Genomic DNA, 20,905 nt, shown 5'->3' with positions numbered 1-20,905 from the left:
ACGTACAAAATAATGAGAGGAATCAACTGGTGTAAAGAAAACACATAGTTGTTTTGAAGAAAAAATATATAATTTGCAATTAACAATTCCATATTTTTTCTTAAAAACAACTATGTGTTTTCTTTACACCAATTGATTCCTCTCATTATTTTGTACATAAAAGTATTAAGATAAGATAATCGAAAAATGAATATTTTACAAGATATTTTACGGTTTATGTAAAATTAAGAAATTATTTCAAGCCTCATAACTCAAAAAGTACTTAACGAAAAGGTACTTAATTATAGTGTTTTGGAAAGCTCTCGAGATAAGATACAAGAATATGCAATGACAAATAGTAGGTTCCATTTAAGAAATTGAAGGTGACCTTCATGTGACCTTCAAATAACTCTTCAAGGTCAAACCAATGATACCATCTTATGGCCCCCTCGAAACCATAAAACTTTTGTCTGAAACATTTTTCTCTAAAATGCTTTGTTTCCGAAATAATTGCGTGCGTTAATTAAAATGGCTCACCCTGTATATATACAGGGTAGACCATTTTAACCTTTAATGGAGAATAACTCGAAAACCAAGCCCGGGAGAGAAAAATGTTTCAGACAAAAGTTGTTTGGTTTCGAGGGGGCCATAAGATGTTATCATTGGTTTGACCTTGAAGAGTTATTTGAAGGTCACATGAAGGTCACCTTCAATTTCTTAAATGGAACCTACTATTTGTCATTGCATATTCTTGTAGCTTATCTCGAGAGCTTTCCAAAACACTATAATTAAGTACCTTTTCGTTAAGTACTTTTTGAGTTATGAGGCTTGAAATAATTTCTTAATTTTACATAAACCGTAAAATATCTTGTAAAATATTCATTTTTCGATTATCTTACCTAAATACTTTTACGTACAAAATAATGAGAGGAATCAACTGGTGTAAAGAAAACACATAGTTGTTTTGAAGAAAAAATATATAATTTGCAATTAACAATTCCATATTTTTTCTTAAAAACAACTATGTGTTTTCTTTACACCAATTGATTCCTCTCATTATTTTGTACATAAAAGTATTAAGATAAGATAATCGAAAAATGAATATTTTACAAGATATTTTACGGTTTATGTAAAATTAAGAAATTATTTCAAGCCTCATAACTCAAAAAGTACTTAACGAAAAAGTACTTAATTATAATGTTTTGGAAAGCTCTCGAGATAAGATACAAGAATATGCAATGACAAATAGTAGGTTCCATTTAAGAAATTGAAGGTGACCTTCATGTGACCTTCAAATAACTCTTCAAGGTCAAACCAATGATACCATCTTATGGCCCCCTCGAAACCATAAAACTTTTGTCTCAAACATTTTTCTCTAAAATGCTTTGTTTCCGAAATAATTGCGTGCGTTAATTAAAATGGCTCACCCTGTATATATACAGGGTAGACCATTTTAACCTTTAATGGAGAATAACTCGAAAACCAAGCCCGGGAGAGAAAAATGTTTCAGACAAAAGTTGTTTGGTTTCGAGGGGGCCATAAGATGGTATCATTGGTTTGACCTTGAAGAGTTATTTGAAGGTCACATGAAGGTCACCTTCAATTTATTAAATGGAACCTACTATTTGTCATTGCATACTCTTGAAGCTTATCTCGAGAGCTTTCCAAAACACTATAATTAAGTACCTTTTCGTTAAGTACTCTTTGAGTTATGAGGCTTGAAATAATTTCTTAATTTTACATAAACCGTAAAATATCTTGTAAAATATTCATTTTTCGATTATCCTACCTTAATACTTTTATGTACAAAATAATGAGAGGAATCAATTGGTGTAAAGAAAACACATAGTTGTTTTTAAGAAAAAATATGGAATTGTTAATTGCAAATTACATATTTTTTCTTCAAAACAACTATGTGTTTTCTTTACACCAGTTGATTCCTCTCATTATTTTGTACGTAAAAGTATTAAGGTAAGATAATCGAAAAATGAATATTTTCCAAGATATTTTACGGTTTATGTAAAATTAAGAAATTATTTCAAGCCTCATAACTCAAAAAGTACTTAACGAAAAGGTACTTAATTATAGTGTTTTGGAAAGCTCTCGAGATAAGCTACAAGAATATGCAATGACAAATAGTAGGTTCCATTTAAGAAATTGAAGGTGACCTTCATGTGACCTTCAAATAACTCTTCAAGGTCAAACCAATGATACCATCTTATGGCCCTTTCGAAACCAAACAACTTTTGTCTGAAACATTTTTCTCTCCCGGGCTTGGTTTTCGAGTTATTCTCCATTAAAGGTTAAAATGGTCCACCCTGTATATATACAGGGTGATCCAGAACAAACGTTTGTCTTTAAAAGAATAAATTGTCGAGTCTATTCTAAGACGATTTTCCCTTTACCAAAATTGTCTACGAGGTTTAGTTTTTAAATTATTCAATAAAATAGTTTGCGAATTACGGAACGAGTACAAGAGGTAGACAGGGACGGCGCAACTCACCGTCCGATACAGGCGATCATGTGGGGCGCTCGACGCGATCAGCTGATTACTGCACACGATGAGTGTAACAATCAGTGTGTGTGTGTGTGTGTGTGTGTGTGTGTGTTTGTGCGTGTGCGTGTGTGCGTGTGTGTGCGTGCGTGTGTGTGTGTGCGTGCGTGCGTGCGTGTGTGTGTGTGATGTATTTATGCACGCGTATCCACACATGCACCGTACTCTCTCTCTTTCTCTCTCTCCCTCTTTCTCTCTCACTCTCTCACTCACTCACTCACTCACTTATTCTTACTTTAATAATGAGATTCTTCATACTGCTGATAAATAGCAGTGTCCAGTGTGTTGCACGATAATAATCGTCGTCGACGAGACGTCGTTTCTTCAACACGCAGTCTAACACATCGTCAAATAAGCGAAGTTTTTTCTTTCATCACTTTCGACACTTTTACAAATTTACTCGCGCACTTAATCACTCACGATTGATAAAAGGAGGAATTTACCAACGGTTACGGTACGAATTTAATAAACGGTTAACGCATTTAATTATTAATTACACACTCGATTAAAGAAACGCGTTAACAGAACGATACTCGATGCAAAGCGCGCGACGCGACGACCGACGGCAAGCAGGTCAGATTAGTACTAGCGCCTCTAGCGCTGCCAAACATAAACATGTAGCATTACGCGCTAGTACTAACCTGACCTGCTTGTCGTCGGTCGTCGCGTCGCGCGCTTTGCATCGAGTATCGCGTTCTGTTAACGCGTTTCTTTAATCGAGTGTGTAATTAATAATTAAATGCGTTAACCGTTTATTAAATTCGTACCGTAACTGTTGGTAAATTCCTCCTTTTATCAATCGTGAGTGATTAAGTGCGCGAGTAAATTTGTAAAAGTGTCGAAAGTGATGAAAGAAAAAACTTCGCTTATTTGACGATGTGTTAGACTGCGTGTTGAAGAAACGACGTCTCGTCGACGACGATTATTATCGTGCAACACACTGGGCACTGCTATTTATCAGCAGTATGAAGAATCTCATTATTAAGGTAAGAATAAGTGAGTGAGTGAGTGAGTGAGAGAGTGAGAGAGAAAGAGGGAGAGAGAGAGAGAGAAAGAGAGAGAGTACGGTGCATGTGTGGATACGCGTGCATAAATACCACACACACACACACACACACACACACACACACACACACTGATTGTTACACTCATCGTGTGCAGTAATCAGCTGATCGCGTCGAGCGCCCCACATGATCGCCTGTATCGGATGGTGAGTTGCGCCGTCCCTGTCTACCTCTTGTACTCGTTCCGTAATTCGCAAACTATTTTATTTAATAATTTAAAAACTAAGCCTCGTAGACAATTTTGGTAAAGGGAAAATCGTTTTAGAATAGACTCGACAATTTATTCTTTTAAAGACAAACGTTTGTTCTGAATCACCCTGTATATATATATATATATATATATATATATATATATATATATATATATATATATATATATAGGGTGATTGTGGTCTCTTCCGGGGAAAAAAAAACCCAAGTAGATCTCATTAAATCGAACTAAACTATATATATACAGGGTGTTTGGAAATTCAATCGACAAATTTTCAGAGATTGTCGGGGGCACCATAAGAATCATTTTTTGCAAATGAACCTGGAGTCGGAAACGTGTCATTACATCGCTACGGCATACGGAGTGTTCGAAAGAGGGACCTCAAAATATCACAAACAATAGAAGTTTTACAAAAAATTGTTTCAAACAAAAGTTGTAGGGTGTAAAAAGGTCTATTTACTGGCACCATGTGTTTGACCTTGGATGGCGTCGCCAAGGTCACGACAAGGCCACCTTGAATTTTTGAAATGGAACCCTCCACTTTTTATTGCATATTCTTGTAGCCCTTCTCGAGACCTTTTCAAAGCACTAATTTTACCAACTTTAAGTAAGCCGTTTCGAAGTTATCGAGCTTTTCATGGTAAGATGTCTTGCCCACGAAGGCAAGAGATCCAAATACAAATTCGATTCCCAGATTGGAAGATGATCTAGCCAACCATGGCCATAGCGATGTAATGACACGTTTCCGACCCCAGGTTCATTTGCAAAAAATGATTCTTATGGTGCCCCCGACAATCTCTGAAAATTTGTCGATTGAATTTCCGAACACCCTGTATATATACAGGGTGAGCCATTTTAATTAACCCACGCAATTATTTCGGAAACAAAGCATTTTAGAGAAAAATGTTTCAGACAAAAGTTGTTTGGTTTCGAAAGGGCCATAAGATGGTATCATTGGTTTGACCTTGAAGAGTTATTTGAAGGTCACATGAAGGTCACCTTCAATTTCTTAAATGGAACCTACTATTTGTCATTGCATATTCTTGTAGCTTATCTCGAGAGCTTTCCAAAACACTATAATTAAGTACCTTTTCGTTAAGTACTTTTTGAGTTATGAGGCTTGAAATAATTTCTTAATTTTACATAAACCGTAAAATATCTTGTAAAATATTCATTTTTCGATTATCTTACCTTAATACTTTTACGTACAAAATAATGAGAGGAATCAACTGGTGTAAAGAAAACACATAGTTGTTTTGAAGAAAAAATATGTAATTTGCAATTAACAATTCCATATTTTTTCTTAAAAACAACTATGTGTTTTCTTTACACCAATTGATTCCTCTCATTATTTTGTACATAAAAGTATTAAGGTAGGATAATCGAAAAATGAATATTTTACAAGATATTTTACGGTTTATGTAAAATTAAGAAATTATTTCAAGCCTCATAACTCAAAGAGTACTTAACGAAAAGGTACTTAATTATAGTGTTTTGGAAAGCTCTCGAGATAAGCTTCAAGAATATGCAATGACAAATAGTAGGTTCCATTTAATAAATTGAAGGTGACCTTCATGTGACCTTCAAATAACTCTTCAAGGTCAAACCAATGATACCATCTTATGGCCCCCTCGAAACTAAACAACTTTTGTCTGAAACATTTTTCTCTCCCGGGCTTGGTTTTCGAGTTATTCTCCATTAAAGGTTAAAATGGTCTACCCTGTATATATACAGGGTGAGCCATTTTAATTAACGCACACAATTATTTCGGAAACAAAGCATTTTAGAGAAAAATGTTTCAGACAAAAGTTTTATGGTTTCGAGGGGGCCATAAGATGGTATCATTGGTTTGACCTTGAAGAGTTATTTGAAGGTCACATGAAGGTCACCTTCAATTTCTTAAATGGAACCTACTATTTGTCATTGCATATTCTTGTAGCTTATCTCGAGAGCTTTCCAAAACACTATAATTAAGTACCTTTTCGTTAAGTACTTTTTGAGTTATGAGGCTTGAAATAATTTCTTAATTTTACATAAACCGTAAAATATCTTGTAAAATATTCATTTTTCGATTATCTTATCTTAATACTTTTATGTACAAAATAATGAGAGGAATCAATTGGTGTAAAGAAAACACATAGTTGTTTTTAAGAAAAAATATGGAATTGTTAATTGCAAATTATATATTTTTTCTTCAAAACAACTATGTGTTTTCTTTACACCAGTTGATTCCTCTCATTATTTTGTACGTAAAAGTATTAAGATAAGATAATCGAAAAATGAATATTTTACAAGATATTTTACGGTTTATGTAAAATTAAGAAATTATTTCAAGCCTCATAACTCAAAAAGTACTTAACGAAAAGGTACTTAATTATAGTGTTTTGGAAAGCTCTCGAGATAAGCTACAAGAATATGCAATGACAAATAGAAGGTTCCATTTAAGAAATTGAAGGTGACCTTCATGTGACCTTCAAATAACTCTTCATGGTCAAACCAATGATACCATCTTACGGCCCCCTCGAAACCATAAAACCTTTGTCTGAAACATTTTTCTCTAAAATGCTTTGTTTCCGAAATAATTGCGTGCGTTAATTAAAATGGCTCACCCTGTATATACAGGGTGTCCTAGACCACCCGTACACCCCTTTTCTTTCAAAAACTAAGCATTTTAGAGAAAAATGTTTCAGACAAAAGTTGTTTGGTTTCGAGGGGGCCATAAGATGGTATCATCGGTTTGACCTTGAAGAGTCATTTGAAGGTCACGTGAAGGTCACTTCAATTTTTTTGAATGGAACATCCTATATATTTTTGCACATTCTTGTAGCTCATCTCAAGAGCTTTCCAAAACACTATAATTAAGTTAGTTTACATTAAGTACTTTCCGAGTTATGAGGCTTGAAATCATTTCTTAATTTTACATGAACCGTAAAATATCTTGTAAAATATTCATTTTTCGATTATCTTACCTTAATACTTTTATGTACAAAATAATGAGAGGAATCAACTGGTGTAAAGAAAATACATAATTGTTTCGAAAGAAAAAATATGTAATTTGCAATTAACAATTCCACATTTTTTCTTAAAAACAACTGTGTTTTCTTTACACCAATTGATTCCTTTCATTATTTTGTACATAAAAGTATTAAGGTAAGATAATCGAAGAATGAATATTTTACAAGATATTTTACGGTTCATGTAAAATTAAGAAATGATTTCAAGCCTCATAACTCGGAAAGTACTTAATGTAAACTAACTTAATTATAGTGTTTTGGAAAGCTCTCGGGATGAGCTACAAGAATGTGCAAAAATATATAGGATGTTCCATTTAATAAAATTGAAGTGACCTTCACCTGACCTTCAAATGACTCTTCAAGGTCAAACCAATGGTACCATCTTATGGCACCCTCGAAACCAAACAACTTTTGTCTGAAACATTTTTCTCTAAAATGCTTAATTTTTGAAAGAAAAGGGGTGTACGGGTGGTCTAGGACACCCTGTATATATATATATATATATATATATATATATATATATATATATACAGGGTGATTCAAAACAACCTGATGTCTTTGAAATATGATATTCTTGAACGAATTCTACAATAAAACTATTTTTCCTCTTGAAAAATTTTGTCCAAAACTTAATTTTTGAGTTATAATAGAAAATAGTTGGCTACTCACGAGTCCGATACAACGGGCAGGCAGAGACGGCGCAACGCGTCACGAGATAAATGCTAATAATAATAACAAACATAACATAACATAAACATAACATAACAACATTCTTAAACGCAAAATAATAAATAAAGAATAAAATAATTGAGAGAGAGAGAGAGAGAGAAAGAGAGAAATGGGGACTTCTAATCTATTTATCGTGTAATTTTATGTCTTAATTTGTGCGGAAGTAAATATTTGCAAGTAATAATAAAGATTATTAAAATAGTAATATTTTTATTGTGTAAAGTCAAGTGAAATTTAGAAGCTGTTATTTATAAGATAAACGATCCCCAGAAAGAAATAAAATTCGTCAGTTTTCTTAAAGATAAGAATATTTAATCAAATTGCGATTACTATTTCGTTTTTCATTTGTCCATTTCCAGTTTATTTGTTACTTTATGTAATTTCGCGTTTGAATATTTTATTCTTAAGCGTTACGTTATAACCTTCCTAGACGGTAATAATATTGTTAAATATTGTGTAGAAACTGCAATAATAATTTAATACACTTCAAAGGATTAAATATTGTGCAATAAAATTGACTGTCTGGGGAAACGGGAGAGCATTTGTCTCGTGACGCGTTACGCCGTCCCTGCCTGCCCATTGTATCGGACTCGTGAGTAGCCAACTATTTTCTATTATAACTCAAAAATTAAGCTTTGGACAAAATTTTTCAAGAGGAAAAATAGTCTTAGAATTCGTTCAGGAATATCATATTTCAAAGACATCAGGTTATTTTGAATCACCCTGTATATACAGGGTAAACCATTTTAATCAATACACGCGAATATCTCGAAAAGGAGTTTTTTCAAAAAATGTTTGAAATAAAAGTTTTATGGCTTTGAGGGGGAAAAATAATGACATTATTAATTTAATTGTAGATGGCACCACTTTAGAGATTTTATCATGGCGGCAATTTTTTTAAATGGAAGTTGATTTTTTTTAAATAAAAATTGTAGCTGGCAATGAGACGAATTCAATGGTTTTCTATTTTTTGAAATTGGATCATTTTTCACTGAGATACAGCGTTTCAAAGTTTAAGTGAAAAATTTCCACGCCCATATAGTGTGCGTATTTTGTAATTCCAAACCGCCCTCCATTTGTGTGTGTGTGTGTGTGTGTGTGTGTGTGTGTGTGTGTGTGTGTGTGTGTGTGTGTGTGTGTGTGTGTGTGTGTGTGTGTTGCATTAACGTTATATGATATGGATGATATTTGTGGATATTTGTGGTTTCTTAAAATTCTTAGAATGGTAGTTCTAGGTATATTTGTTTGTTTTTCCATTTGGTAGCTGCTAATATGAGGATTGAGAGAGTAAACTGCAGCTAAAACGACCAATACACGTACATCATTCTCATCATATTCATGTCTTCGTCTCCTACGTATCTCCTACGTCCAAGTTACCTTGTTGAGCTCTTAAATAAATGTTTCGAATAACAGCAGCATTCGGATGACACCGGTTTGGATATCGAACCTGATAAAGAGCAGCAGATTGACGATAATTAATACGACATTCGCCAAGAATAAGCAACATGTCAACCCTTTCTTGTGAAGAATAATCACCCATAATTTTTATGCGCGTATAGTTGTTTTGAAGAAAAAATATGTAATTTATAATTAACAATTACATATTTTTTTCTTAAAAATAACTATGTGTTTTCTTTACACCAATTGATTCCTCTCATTATTTTGTACGTAAAAGTATTAAGGTAAGATAATCGAAAAATGAATATTTTACAAGATATTTTATGGTTTATGTAAAATTAAGAAATGATTTCAAGCCTCATAACTCGGAAAGTACTTAATGAAAACTAACTTAATTATAGTGTTTTGGAAAGCTCTCGACATAAGCTATAAGAATATGCAATAAAAAATAGGTGGTTCCATTTAAGAAATTAAAGGTGTCCTTGACCTCACCTTAACGATGCCATCCAAGGTCAAACCAATGACACCATCTTATGTTCCCCTCAAAACCATACAATTTTTGTCGAAAACGTTTTTCTCTAAAATGCTTAGTTTTTGAAAGAAAAGGGGTGTATGGGTGGACTAGGACACCCTGTATATACACTCAGTCCAAAAAAAAGCGGTACACCTAAAATTTGGGAAAAAATCACCAAATTTCAAATGACGATAACTTCGTAAATAATAAGGATAGAAAGGTCTGTAAAAAATAAAACTGAAGCTTGGAATCTCTACTTTAAAAACCGATTTATTTCAATGTTGCGAGATAAATTTATTTAAAATGGCGGATGACAAAAAGCAAGAGCATGCAAAATTGAAAAATAATGATTTGGGTTTGCCACGGCACATGGCGTGAGTCAAATGTCGCAACTCAATGGGATAAAAAGCATATGTATGATAGTACAGAGTTTCTTCTTTAAAATGCTTTTTTATTCATCTCGATACGATGATTTTTCGCCGAGACATTCGCATTTGAATAAGACGGCAGCTTTTTACTTTAAATGCGAATAACTCTCCAAAAAATCATTGTATCGAGACGAACAAAAAAACATTTTAAAAAGGAGACTCTGTACTCACATGCGTTTTATCTCATTGAGCTGCGACATCAAACTCTCGCCATGTGCCGTTGCGAACTCGGGCCATTTTTTTTCAATTTTGCATGCTCTCGTTTTGTCATCCGCCATTTTCAGAAAAATTGTCGTACGAAATTGCAATCATATAAAATTTCGAAAACTAGAAATACGAACCTTTAAAATGCTTTTTGTAAAATCCTTCTAGCTGTATTAGGTGCTGAGATATTCAATTTTGAATTTTTAGCAACGCCGAATTGCAAGAATAAAAATTTCGTGGTTCGCTAGTACCGCAGTATCTTAAGACTCCAAACCGTACTCGTGGTTGTGTGCGTATTAGTGAGTGTGGATCCGCGCGCAGGCGCACGTGTGTGTGTGTATGTGTTAGTGAGTGTGCGTGCGTGTATACGTGCATACATGTATATGTGTGTACGTGTGTGCGTACGCACGCGCGTGTGTGTTGTGTGTGTTCACCTTAAGGATAAGGACCCCGTGGCTCGTCAGCTTCACGGTATTTTACGACTCCAAACCCTTCTTGTACGTACATTTGTGCGCGAGTATGTGTATGTGTGTGTGTAATAAAGAGAGAGAGAGAGAGAAAGAGAGGACACTGTATTAGTAGTGTGTGTGATCACCTCTTGCACGAATTACACACACATACACGCACGCACGCACACTCACTAACAACATACGCACACAACCACGAGTACGGCTTGGATTCTTAAGATACCACGGTACTAGCGAACCACGGAATTTTTATTCTTGCAATTCGGCGTTGCTAAAAATTCAAAATTGAATATCTCAGCACCTAATACAGCTAGAAGGATTTTACAAAAAGCATTTTAAAGGTTCGTATTTCTAGTTTTCGAAATTTTATATGATTGCAATTTCGTACGACAATTTTTCTGAAAATGGCGGATGACAAAACGAGAGCATGCAAAATTGAAAAAAAATGGCCCGAGTTCGCAACGGCACATGGCGAGAGTTTGATGTCGCAGCTCCATGAGATAAAACGCATATGAGTACAGAGTATCCTTTTTAAAATGCTTTTTTGTTCGTTTCGATACAATGATTTTTTGAAGAGTTATTCGCATTTAAAGTAAAAAGCTGTCTTCTTATTCAAATGCGAATGTCTCGGCGAAAAATCATCGTATCGAGATGAATAAAAAAGCATTTTAAAGAAGAAACTCTGTACTATCATATGCTTTTTATCCCATTGAGTTGCGACATTTGACTCACGCCATGTGCCGTGGCAAACTCGGACCATTATTTTTCAATTTCGCATGCTCTTGCTTTGTCATCCGCCATTTTAAATAAATTTATCTCGCAACATTGAAATAAATCGGTTTTTAAAGTAGAGATTCCAACCTTCATTTTCATTTTTTACATACCTTCCTATCTTTATTATTTACGAAGTTATCGTCATTTGAAATTTGGTGATTTTTTTCTCAAATTTTAAGTGTACCTCTTTTTTTTGGACTGAGTGTATATATACATATATATTTGTTCATTGCATTGTTAATGAATATTTATAATATGAAGATTTATAGCAAAAAATCATTTTTTTAAAAGAAAGAAGTGGTGTTGCTTCTCTGCGCTCCAACTACCGCGCGTTGGTTCTTATGCTATTTTCTTTTTAATTTTTTGTTTATTTAAGCCAAATCTCTAATTATTAAATTTCATTTTTTTAAACATTACTTTATATCTCTAGGTGATTTTATACGTTAGCTTAACAAATTGTGTTCAATATGTAAAAAAAGATTTATATTTATAGAATATTTATAAAAAATTTATATTAATACTTTAATTTTATAACTTTTAATTTATGTTAAATAATTCTTATTAAAATTATATATTGTGTGCTTCCAAGTAATAAATAAGAATGATTATATACAGGGTGGGCCATTTTAATCTATGCACCCAAATTTCTTTGTACCTAAGACAGATACGGAAAAATGATTCAGACAAAAGTTTTATGGTTTCGAGGGGGCCATAAGATGGTATCATTGGTTTGACCTTGAAGAGTTATTTGAAGGTCACATGAAGGTCACCTTTAATTTCTTAAATGGAACCTACTATTTGTCATTGCACATTCTTGTAGCTTATCTCGAGAGCTTTCCAAAACACTATAATTAAGTACTTTTTTGTTAAGTACTTTTTGAGTTATGAGGCTTGAAATAATTTCTTAATTTTACATAAACCGTAAAATATCTTGTAAAATATTCATTTTTCGATTATCTTACCTTAATACTTTTATGTACAAAATAATGAGAGGAATCAATTGGTGTAAAGAAAACACATAGTTGTTTTTAAGAAAAAATATGTAATTTGCAATTAACAATTCCATATTTTTTCTTAAAAACAACTATGTGTTTTCTTTACACCAATTGATTCCTCTCATTATTTTGTACATAAAAGTATTAAGGTAAGATAATCGAAAAATAAATATTTTACAAGATATTTTACGGTTTATGTAAAATTAAGAAATTATTTCAAGCCTCATAACTCAAAAAGTACTTAACAAAAAAGTACTTAATTATAGTGTTTTGGAAAGCTCTCGAGATAAGCTACAAGAATATGCAATGACAAATAGTAGGTTCCATTTAAGAAATTAAAGGTGACCTTCATGTGACCTTCAAATAACTCTTCAAGGTCAAACCAATGATACCATCTTATGGCCCCTCGAAACCATAAAACTTTTGTCTGAATCATTTTTCCGTATCTGTCTTAGGTACAAAGAAATTTGGGTGCATAGATTAAAATGGCCCACCCTGTATACATATATGTATGTATGTGTGTGTGTGTGTGTGTGTGTGTGTGGGTGTGTCATTTTATAAAAATACTTCACTGAAATATAACGTATCTGTGATCATTATCTGGATTAAGTTGAGTTATAAAGAGATCATATTAATGACATTTCGCAGAGACGGAAATCGATTATATGAAAATCACAAAAGGATAAAACAAATTAAGATTCCTAAATATGATAGCAAATTTAATTTAATTATGAAATTTATGTAGGGATGAAGTATGTCATAGGAAGTGGCAACAATTATCTATAATTTAATATTTATCATTAACTTACTATTATGTAAGAATATTCCATATAATATATATTAATTTAATTTTAATGCCATTCAGAAAAGTGTATATGATAACAATATTATATATACTATTTTTGTATACATCTGTAGTTTTAATGCCTGTAATTTGCAAAAAAAAAAGTATACATAGTAAATTATGTATATTTATATCACGAACTGTCAATATAATGATTTGTTATCGACTACAATATGAAAAATAAAATTTTGCTAACTAGAATGTACAACCAGATATAAAATCTTAAGCTTCCTATTTCATTCAAACAAAGATGAATATACAAATTTAATAGCCTATTACACGCTTATTTCCTTTTCTCTAATTACATACTGCGTTTTAATGATTTAAGTGTGCAGATAGAGATATTGACAGAGTAGATAAAATACATTTTAATTAAATTAATATAAATTATCTCTTATGTGATATATATATATGTGTGTGTGTGTGTGTGTGTGTGTGTGTGTGTGTGTGTGTGTGTGTGTGTGTGTTGCTCGTTATTATGCTGCTATGTTGAATCAGATTGATAATCTTAAATTGACTGTCGCAGCGCGCATTGTTTAATTAAATAAAACAGAATTTGGATCTTCATTGTCGAGCTGTTTCACATGCCTCAAAACATCTTTTTTTGTTATTACTCCTAGAAGTCGCCTGCGTAAAAGGAATATCTCGATATTAGTTTAAAAAGGTATAATATATTAACATATTAGCATATAGCTATGTTAACATATAAATTTTATATATTTTATATAATATATATTATATTATCCATATATACATACCCGTTATGTGTAACAAGAGTTTGACGTAATCCCAGTTTTCTAAACATATCAACTACAGTTTCCATGGGAGTTTGATCTGTGATAGTGATAGGGGCCATGTCTAAGATTTTCTTTAACTTTAAAGGCGGAGGCGAATGGCTTTGGATATTATTTCCGTTAGTAAAAATAACTAATGACTGCCTGCTGATGTCCTCTATCATCCTCTTGGCATTAGCAATGGCAAGATTAAGATCCCGTCGTAAAACGAAACCAACGAGATATTGAGATTCCTTAGAAACTATTACGGGAAAGCCATTATGCTCAGTTTCCTTAAGCAAGTTCTCCACATCTTCAACTGTCATTGAGTCTTGAGTAAGCACGTGAAGAGCTTCGTTTCGTCTGTAAATGGAAAATAAATATGTAAATAAATAAATAAATAAATGAATAAATAAATAAATATGTATATTCGAATATATAAAAACGCGCTTGTATCATTTAACTTACTTGGGCTGCATGACATCCGCCGCTAAAGTCGTATGTTGAAATTCGTCTTTACTATCTAGAAATGGGTATCCGTTTAAACCGATATGAGCATCATAGATTCCTTGTTTTCCGAGTGCATCGCCAACCCATTTACTTGCCATGGCCGCAGCCATTAAAGGTACAATGTACCGGACGCCGCCAGTTAACTCAAACATAATGACGACTAAAGAGACCGTCATTCTGGTCACACCTCCGAGAACAGCGGCAGCCCCGACCATTGCGTACAATCCAGGTGTAATACAATCGACTCCCATAGAACATTCCTCGCTAAACATCCATATGTGAGGATAATTGTATGCGAGCTGCTCCATTCCTATACCCACAATACGACCCATTATCGCCCCGAGACATAAAGACGGAATAAACAAACCACATGGTACTTTCATGCCGAACGTGAATATCGTCATAATGAGTTTCAATATCAGTGCCAATACAAGTAGCCATATAGCTTTGTAGACTCCCGGACCAGCAGCGGCAATTTCGATTGCGGATTTCACGGCGGTAAAATTTCTATTGTAGTCACTATTAAGATAATTCTCCAATAATTTATATATTTAACATTATTATTATATATATATATATATATATATATATATATATATATATATATATAAAATATTTGTATCCTAAACATGTTAATTATTTCTTCGTAATTACTAACCATAACATGTCTGCGTTCGATACCCCGCATTGACTGAACAATAAATAAATGAGTTGACTGGTACTCATCCTCGTGTATGGATTAGGATATCCGATTACTGCCGTTACAACTGTTACAATCAATACTTCTGTTACGGGATATTGTCCCAATTTTGAAGTTTTACGATATCGACACCAAAATAAATTTGCCTTGATAAATAATGTTGCTATTATACCCTGTTGAGAAAATTTGTTTTTAAATGTGCACTGCCTTTTACAAATTCAACAGCTTGCAATAATTGTGTAAAGAAATTTACTTACTCCAATTATACCAAGTATGACAAAAGGGATTAATTCAAAAAATATCCAAGGTTTATTATATTCTACGTAAAACAATACTGAATGTTCATTTCCAAATGGATTTATGGAACGTAATACGAAAGCAGCTATTAAAGCACAGAAGAACGATCGCCATAAAGTTTTTAGTGGAAAATAATAGCTGACCTGAAGAAATATACATTAATTTCGCTACACATAACATAACTTAAAGATGTAGAGTAATGCAATTATAGAACTTTGCTAAAATAATTTTTAATCTTAACATTGAGACTATTTTGAAATAGGATTATATTGTTTAATTTTTCAAATAATAACCTCTTCTAAGCTAAATAGAACGCCGCCAATCGGGGCTCCAAAAGCGACGGAAACTCCTGCCGCAGCTGCGGCAGATAAAATTTCTCTCTTCTTCGCTTCATTCCTACCATACTTTGGAAATAGATAAGAAAATATATTTCCTATACAGCATGCAATGTGCACCATAGGACCTTCTTTTCCTAAACTTAAGCCCGCCGAAACAGAAAGAATCAGGCCTACTGATTTAATAATAAGTGTCCATTTACCCAAATATCCGCGGATAATAAAGCCACTCAAAATCGTTTTTATCTGAAAAATAAATTTCATTTAAAAAATATTTAAACAAAAAAAAACAAATTAAAAAATAAGAGAATAATAGATAGATTTACCTCAGGTATTCCAGAACCACAAGCGTATGGTGCAAACATTCGTACTAAAGACGCGGAAAGCGCCGCAAATAGAAGGGCCCATGCTGTATAAAATAAGTAAGAAATTGTATAAGGTCCTGCACCGTCTTTTGATTGACTGAATACCTCGGGCCACGTCCACCACTGCAAATATATATATATATATATATATATATATATATATATATATATATATATATATATATATATGTGTGTGTGTATATACAGGGTGTCCGATTCGTGAAGGACCAAACGAAAAGTGATGATAGATTGGGTCCAACTAAGAAGAAAAGTCCTCTATCATTTTGCAAAATTCGCAATAATTATTAAGTAATAAGCAAAAATGTCACATGAAGGTTTAATTTTTTAAATTGAACCCCCTATTTTTTATTATGTATTCTTATAGCTTATCTCGAGAGCTTTCCAAAACACTATAATAAAGTATTTCTTCATTGAGTACTTTTCGAGTTATGAGGCTTGAAATAATTTCTTAATTTTACATAAACCATAAAATATCTAGTAAAATATTCATTTTTCGATTATCTTATCTTAATACTTTTATATGCAAAATAATGAGAGGAATCAATTGGTGTAAAAAAAAACATAGTTGTTTCTAAGAAAAAATATGTAATTGTTAATTGCAAATTACATATTTTTTTTAAAAAACAACTATGTTTTTTTCTTTACACCAATTGATTCCTCTCATTGTTTTGTATATAAAAGTATTAAGGTAAGATAATCGAAAAATGAATATTTTACTAGATATTTTATGGTTTATGTAAAATTAAGAAATTATTTCAAGCCTCATAACTCGAAAAGTATTCAATGAAGAAATACTTTATTATAGTGTTTTGGAAAGCTCTCGAGATAAGCTATAAGAATACATAATAAAAAATAGGGGGTTCCATTTAAAAAATTAAAAGTAACCTTCATGTGACATTTTTGTTTATTACTTAATAATTATTGCGAATTTTGCAAAATGGTAGAGGACTTTTCTTCTTAGTTTGACCCAATCTATCATCACTTTTCGTTTGGTCCCTCATGAATCGGACACCCTGTATACATATATATATATATATATATATATATATATATATATACACATTAAATACATTATATACATTAATCGAATTGAGAAAAAAATTAACCACTACCATTGGAAAATTATACAACTAACCTGTGAGCAATTTCCGCCATCGAATGTAGTTTCGTTATAACTCCAACAACATTGCTCCTTATTTAACCAGAAAGCTTGCGGACAGATACCGAATTTCAGATCTGTCATCCAGGAAGCGCCAATATCTATAACACCAGCTGCCACACCCGTAAAAAGTCCGACTAGTAATACGCACAGCCATCCGGACCATGCATCGTGAGCTCCTTTTATCAGACCCCAGATAGAATCGTGTTTCTTCTTCACGATATAACGATGCCGCATTCGATCTCGCGCGATATCCCGTTGCCAATCGATAGTATGAAAATCATCATACTGCCCGATGCCGGGTATGTCATCGGAGTCAACTGAAACTAATAAAATAAATTAGAAAAATTCATGGCGGAAATAAATAAAATATTTCGCGTGTAATGCAACTTCTCAGAATTGTAGCATGTTTAATCTATTCTATCTATTGCATGTAGATATTTAATTATTGTGTAAACAGTATTGTCCTAAATATTCTGAATTTAAGATAATTGTAGAGAGGACTGCAAATATTTTTCCAGTAGTAAAAATAAACCTTTTATAAAATTTAATATATACAAAAATATAATTATTGAATTCTAAAATAGCAAAACAACAAGAAAATATTTTAGCATATTTTTATATCTTACTTTATTTAGAGCTACACATTAAATGTAGCAATTTCACAGTTAAAAATATAATAATATAAATTTCTGTATAAAAATTTAAGACAATGATATAAATGCTCTTGGTTTTTTAAGAATAAGTTAAGTCTATTATTATAATTGTGTTGAAAAAAATATTTTGAATAATTCCATTATAAATCTATCTCATATATGTATGTATGTGTGTGTGTCTGTGTGTGTGTGTGTGTGTACTTTTTTTCCAAGGCAATTATAAATATAGACTTTACTTTTAAAAATATAATTTTTGTATACACACACACATTATTATATTTTGCTAAAGAGACAAAGAAATCATAATAGACTTTTGCATAAAACCAGTCTATTTTTAATAAAACTAAATAAAATCTCTATCAAGAAAATAATTTTGTTCTATATAAAACAAATTACAAATTGATTAACACATAAGAACTGATATATCTATTTGTATATCATATTTATCTTGCGATTGTATCTCTCTTTATATCTTTACATTATTTAGCGAAATATACTGGCATTATTTGTGCTAACTTACACATTTTGCCACTATGATATGCCGTGAATAATAAGAAATTTAGTTCAATTTTTTCTAACTGGTATCACTCAAGGATAGGCGTCACCACATTAGATGGATAGATCAACAGACATTCCTCAAGTTTCTTCAACAGGAAGTAACATATGATGATATTTTTCAAACTAGGGGATATATATTGGACCAATAGAGTTTATACAACTATTAAAATTTTTAATAGAGATATAATAAGATAGATATAATAGAGTTGTAAAAATGGGTTTATGCCTAACATTTTAAAGTTTTCTGCATGTTTCTTTATAACATTTGCTAAAAGTAAATAAAAATATTTTACATAATACCCATCCAATAACGAATGTGTAATATGTGTTTGTGCATTAATAAAATAAACAAAAATAAACTTGTAAACAACTTACTATGGGAAGAGGCATCATCAATGCGAACACAATCTGATAACATGTTGTTATCTGAATGATGAGACATGGGATGATTGATATCTAACATATCATCATCGCTACTTAAATTTGTCTCGCGTTTTCCGGTTCGTAGTCGTACATCTTCTGTATTAGTAGTATCACCATATTTTATATTCTGGAAATTATATATGTACAATTTTCATCAGTAAGAGTTATTATAGCTTTTACAAAGCTCTACATCTTTTTTTATCATCTATCATAGTTTAGAATTGAATTTTAATGCAAAGAATGAAAGATACTTTATAAACTTTTTTTTTTTTTTTTGACAATTTTTAACATGCAACAATATACAAGGAACACATGTAAGATATGTGAGATTATTAAAAAAATAAAATAACATTTATATATATTTATGTTATTGAAAAAATATTTATTCACATCTATATAATAGCAAGATAATACAAGACAAGAAGATGCAGACTGAAATGAAGCATACCTTTGCATCAACCGAATGATATGTTGTAACAGCGTTTGCATTTGAGTGAGGGATTGTAGAGTTCAAGAATGTTGTACCCTTCAGTGGAAACTTCTCCATGGCATCGTGACAATCTAATTTTATACAAGTAAAATATTATTTTACTGTTCTTTATTCATAAATATATTATTAAGAATCTATTATTAAGAATATGAGGAAATTGAAAATTATAATGCCATGTATAATACTACTAAACTACTCATGTCAAATTGTCAATATAACGTTTAATCAACTTTGCTTTAATCTTCTTCAATCCTACAAATGGATGTTGCAAGATATAATTAAAATAGCAAATTTCTAACGTGGCACATACACAGAATTAAAAATGACACTTCATCTGTTATAGATTATACGAATGTGCCAATTAGCAGCAACAACGTGATATGAATCTATCATAAAAATATTATCTTTTTCTCTATATATCTATGTCGACGATTATCTCCGTGACTTGCATCTTCTTGTACAAAAGGAAATTGGTTGAAAACACCGATTATACACTACGCGTGCCAAATTGACAGTATTGACAAGCCGAAGTCACACGCGCACAAAAATCGCTTTCGGATCAAACAGACTAGGAAAAAATAAAACACACAGCAACGACATGCTACCATATGACAGAGTCTCTCTCCATCTATGAAAAACTTGCAGGTGCTGCAAATGTTTCTCACGGAACGAGTCGGAAAACTTGCGCGATAACGCAAGTGAAAATTCGAAAAATCGTATCTCGGGAGCCTCTCGCCTTGAAGTTTCCCCCCTTTTTCACGCGCACGTAATTTTCCGTCCCTTATGTGAGGTTACCTTTGCAGCTCATCCGAGACAGTTTGCGGGCTTACCATTTTTAAGGGAAACTGTCCTCGCGTTTCATCTGTGAGCACCGATCATCATACCGTATCACGCGGATTCTCAATCGTCTTAAAACAATCTGACAGATTCGTGATAATACGACCTCGTCCCTCGTCGAACTATTAATCTTGCTATCACGTCCGTACACCCTCGCCACGAAATCTAAAGTACATAAAAAGTCGCGTGAGTAATGCGGAAACAAGATTGACAAATACTCCGATTGGCTGATCAATAGGGAATTTGTGACAGGGGAATTATGCGTTACGTTTTTTGAACCAATGGCCGCATTCAGCGAACTCAACCGCTAGGTAGCAATCGAACGTGATTGGCCGCATTCAGCAGACTCAACCGCTAAGTAGCAATCGAACATGATTGGTTTCTACTTTCAGGTCCGACCAATCAGCGTCGAATTACATCGGAAAATCTAGTAATGTTGCCCAACTGTTGAGTCTGCTGAATGCGGCCATTGGTTTCTACTTTCAGATCGGCCAATCAGCATCGAATTACATCGAAAAATCTAGTAATATTGCCCAACTGTTGAGTCCACTGAATGCGGCCAATGACAAATTTGCTCAATGACAATTGAAACTATCTGCACTTGAA

The 20,905-nt window shown here is 32.6% G+C and overlaps 1 protein-coding gene across 2 annotated transcripts; it reads right to left on the bottom strand.

Moving 5' to 3' along the window:
* Positions 1–13,037: 13,037 nt before the first annotated feature.
* Positions 13,038–20,478, bottom strand: Clc-c (chloride channel protein 3). 2 transcript variants are annotated; one of them, XM_083079825.1, is made up of 11 exons: positions 20,293–20,478; positions 19,421–19,533; positions 18,925–19,099; positions 17,312–17,661; positions 16,117–16,278; positions 15,749–16,036; positions 15,416–15,598; positions 15,117–15,331; positions 14,417–14,977; positions 13,934–14,311; positions 13,038–13,802 (listed from the first exon to the last, which is right to left on the bottom strand). In XM_083079825.1, exons 2-11 carry the CDS (start codon positions 19,517–19,519, stop codon positions 13,712–13,714), a joined length of 2,502 nt encoding a protein of 833 aa, XP_082935951.1. In that variant the 5' UTR covers positions 19,520–19,533; positions 20,293–20,478; the 3' UTR covers positions 13,038–13,711. The 2 variants fall into 2 exon arrangements, with proteins under 2 accessions (XP_082935951.1, XP_082935952.1); XM_083079826.1 differs by lacking the exons at positions 18,925–19,099; positions 19,421–19,533; positions 20,293–20,478 and adding an exon at positions 18,512–18,635.
* Between the last annotated feature and the right edge of the window lie 427 nt (positions 20,479–20,905).

This window comes from Camponotus vicinus, unplaced genomic scaffold (assembly GCF_025532165.1).
Source record: "Camponotus vicinus isolate PSW18456_S1 unplaced genomic scaffold, iyCamVici1.0 SCAF_10, whole genome shotgun sequence".
Lineage (NCBI taxonomy): Eukaryota > Metazoa > Arthropoda > Insecta > Hymenoptera > Formicidae > Camponotus > Camponotus vicinus.
This window is presented reverse-complemented; position numbering and strand designations above follow the sequence as displayed.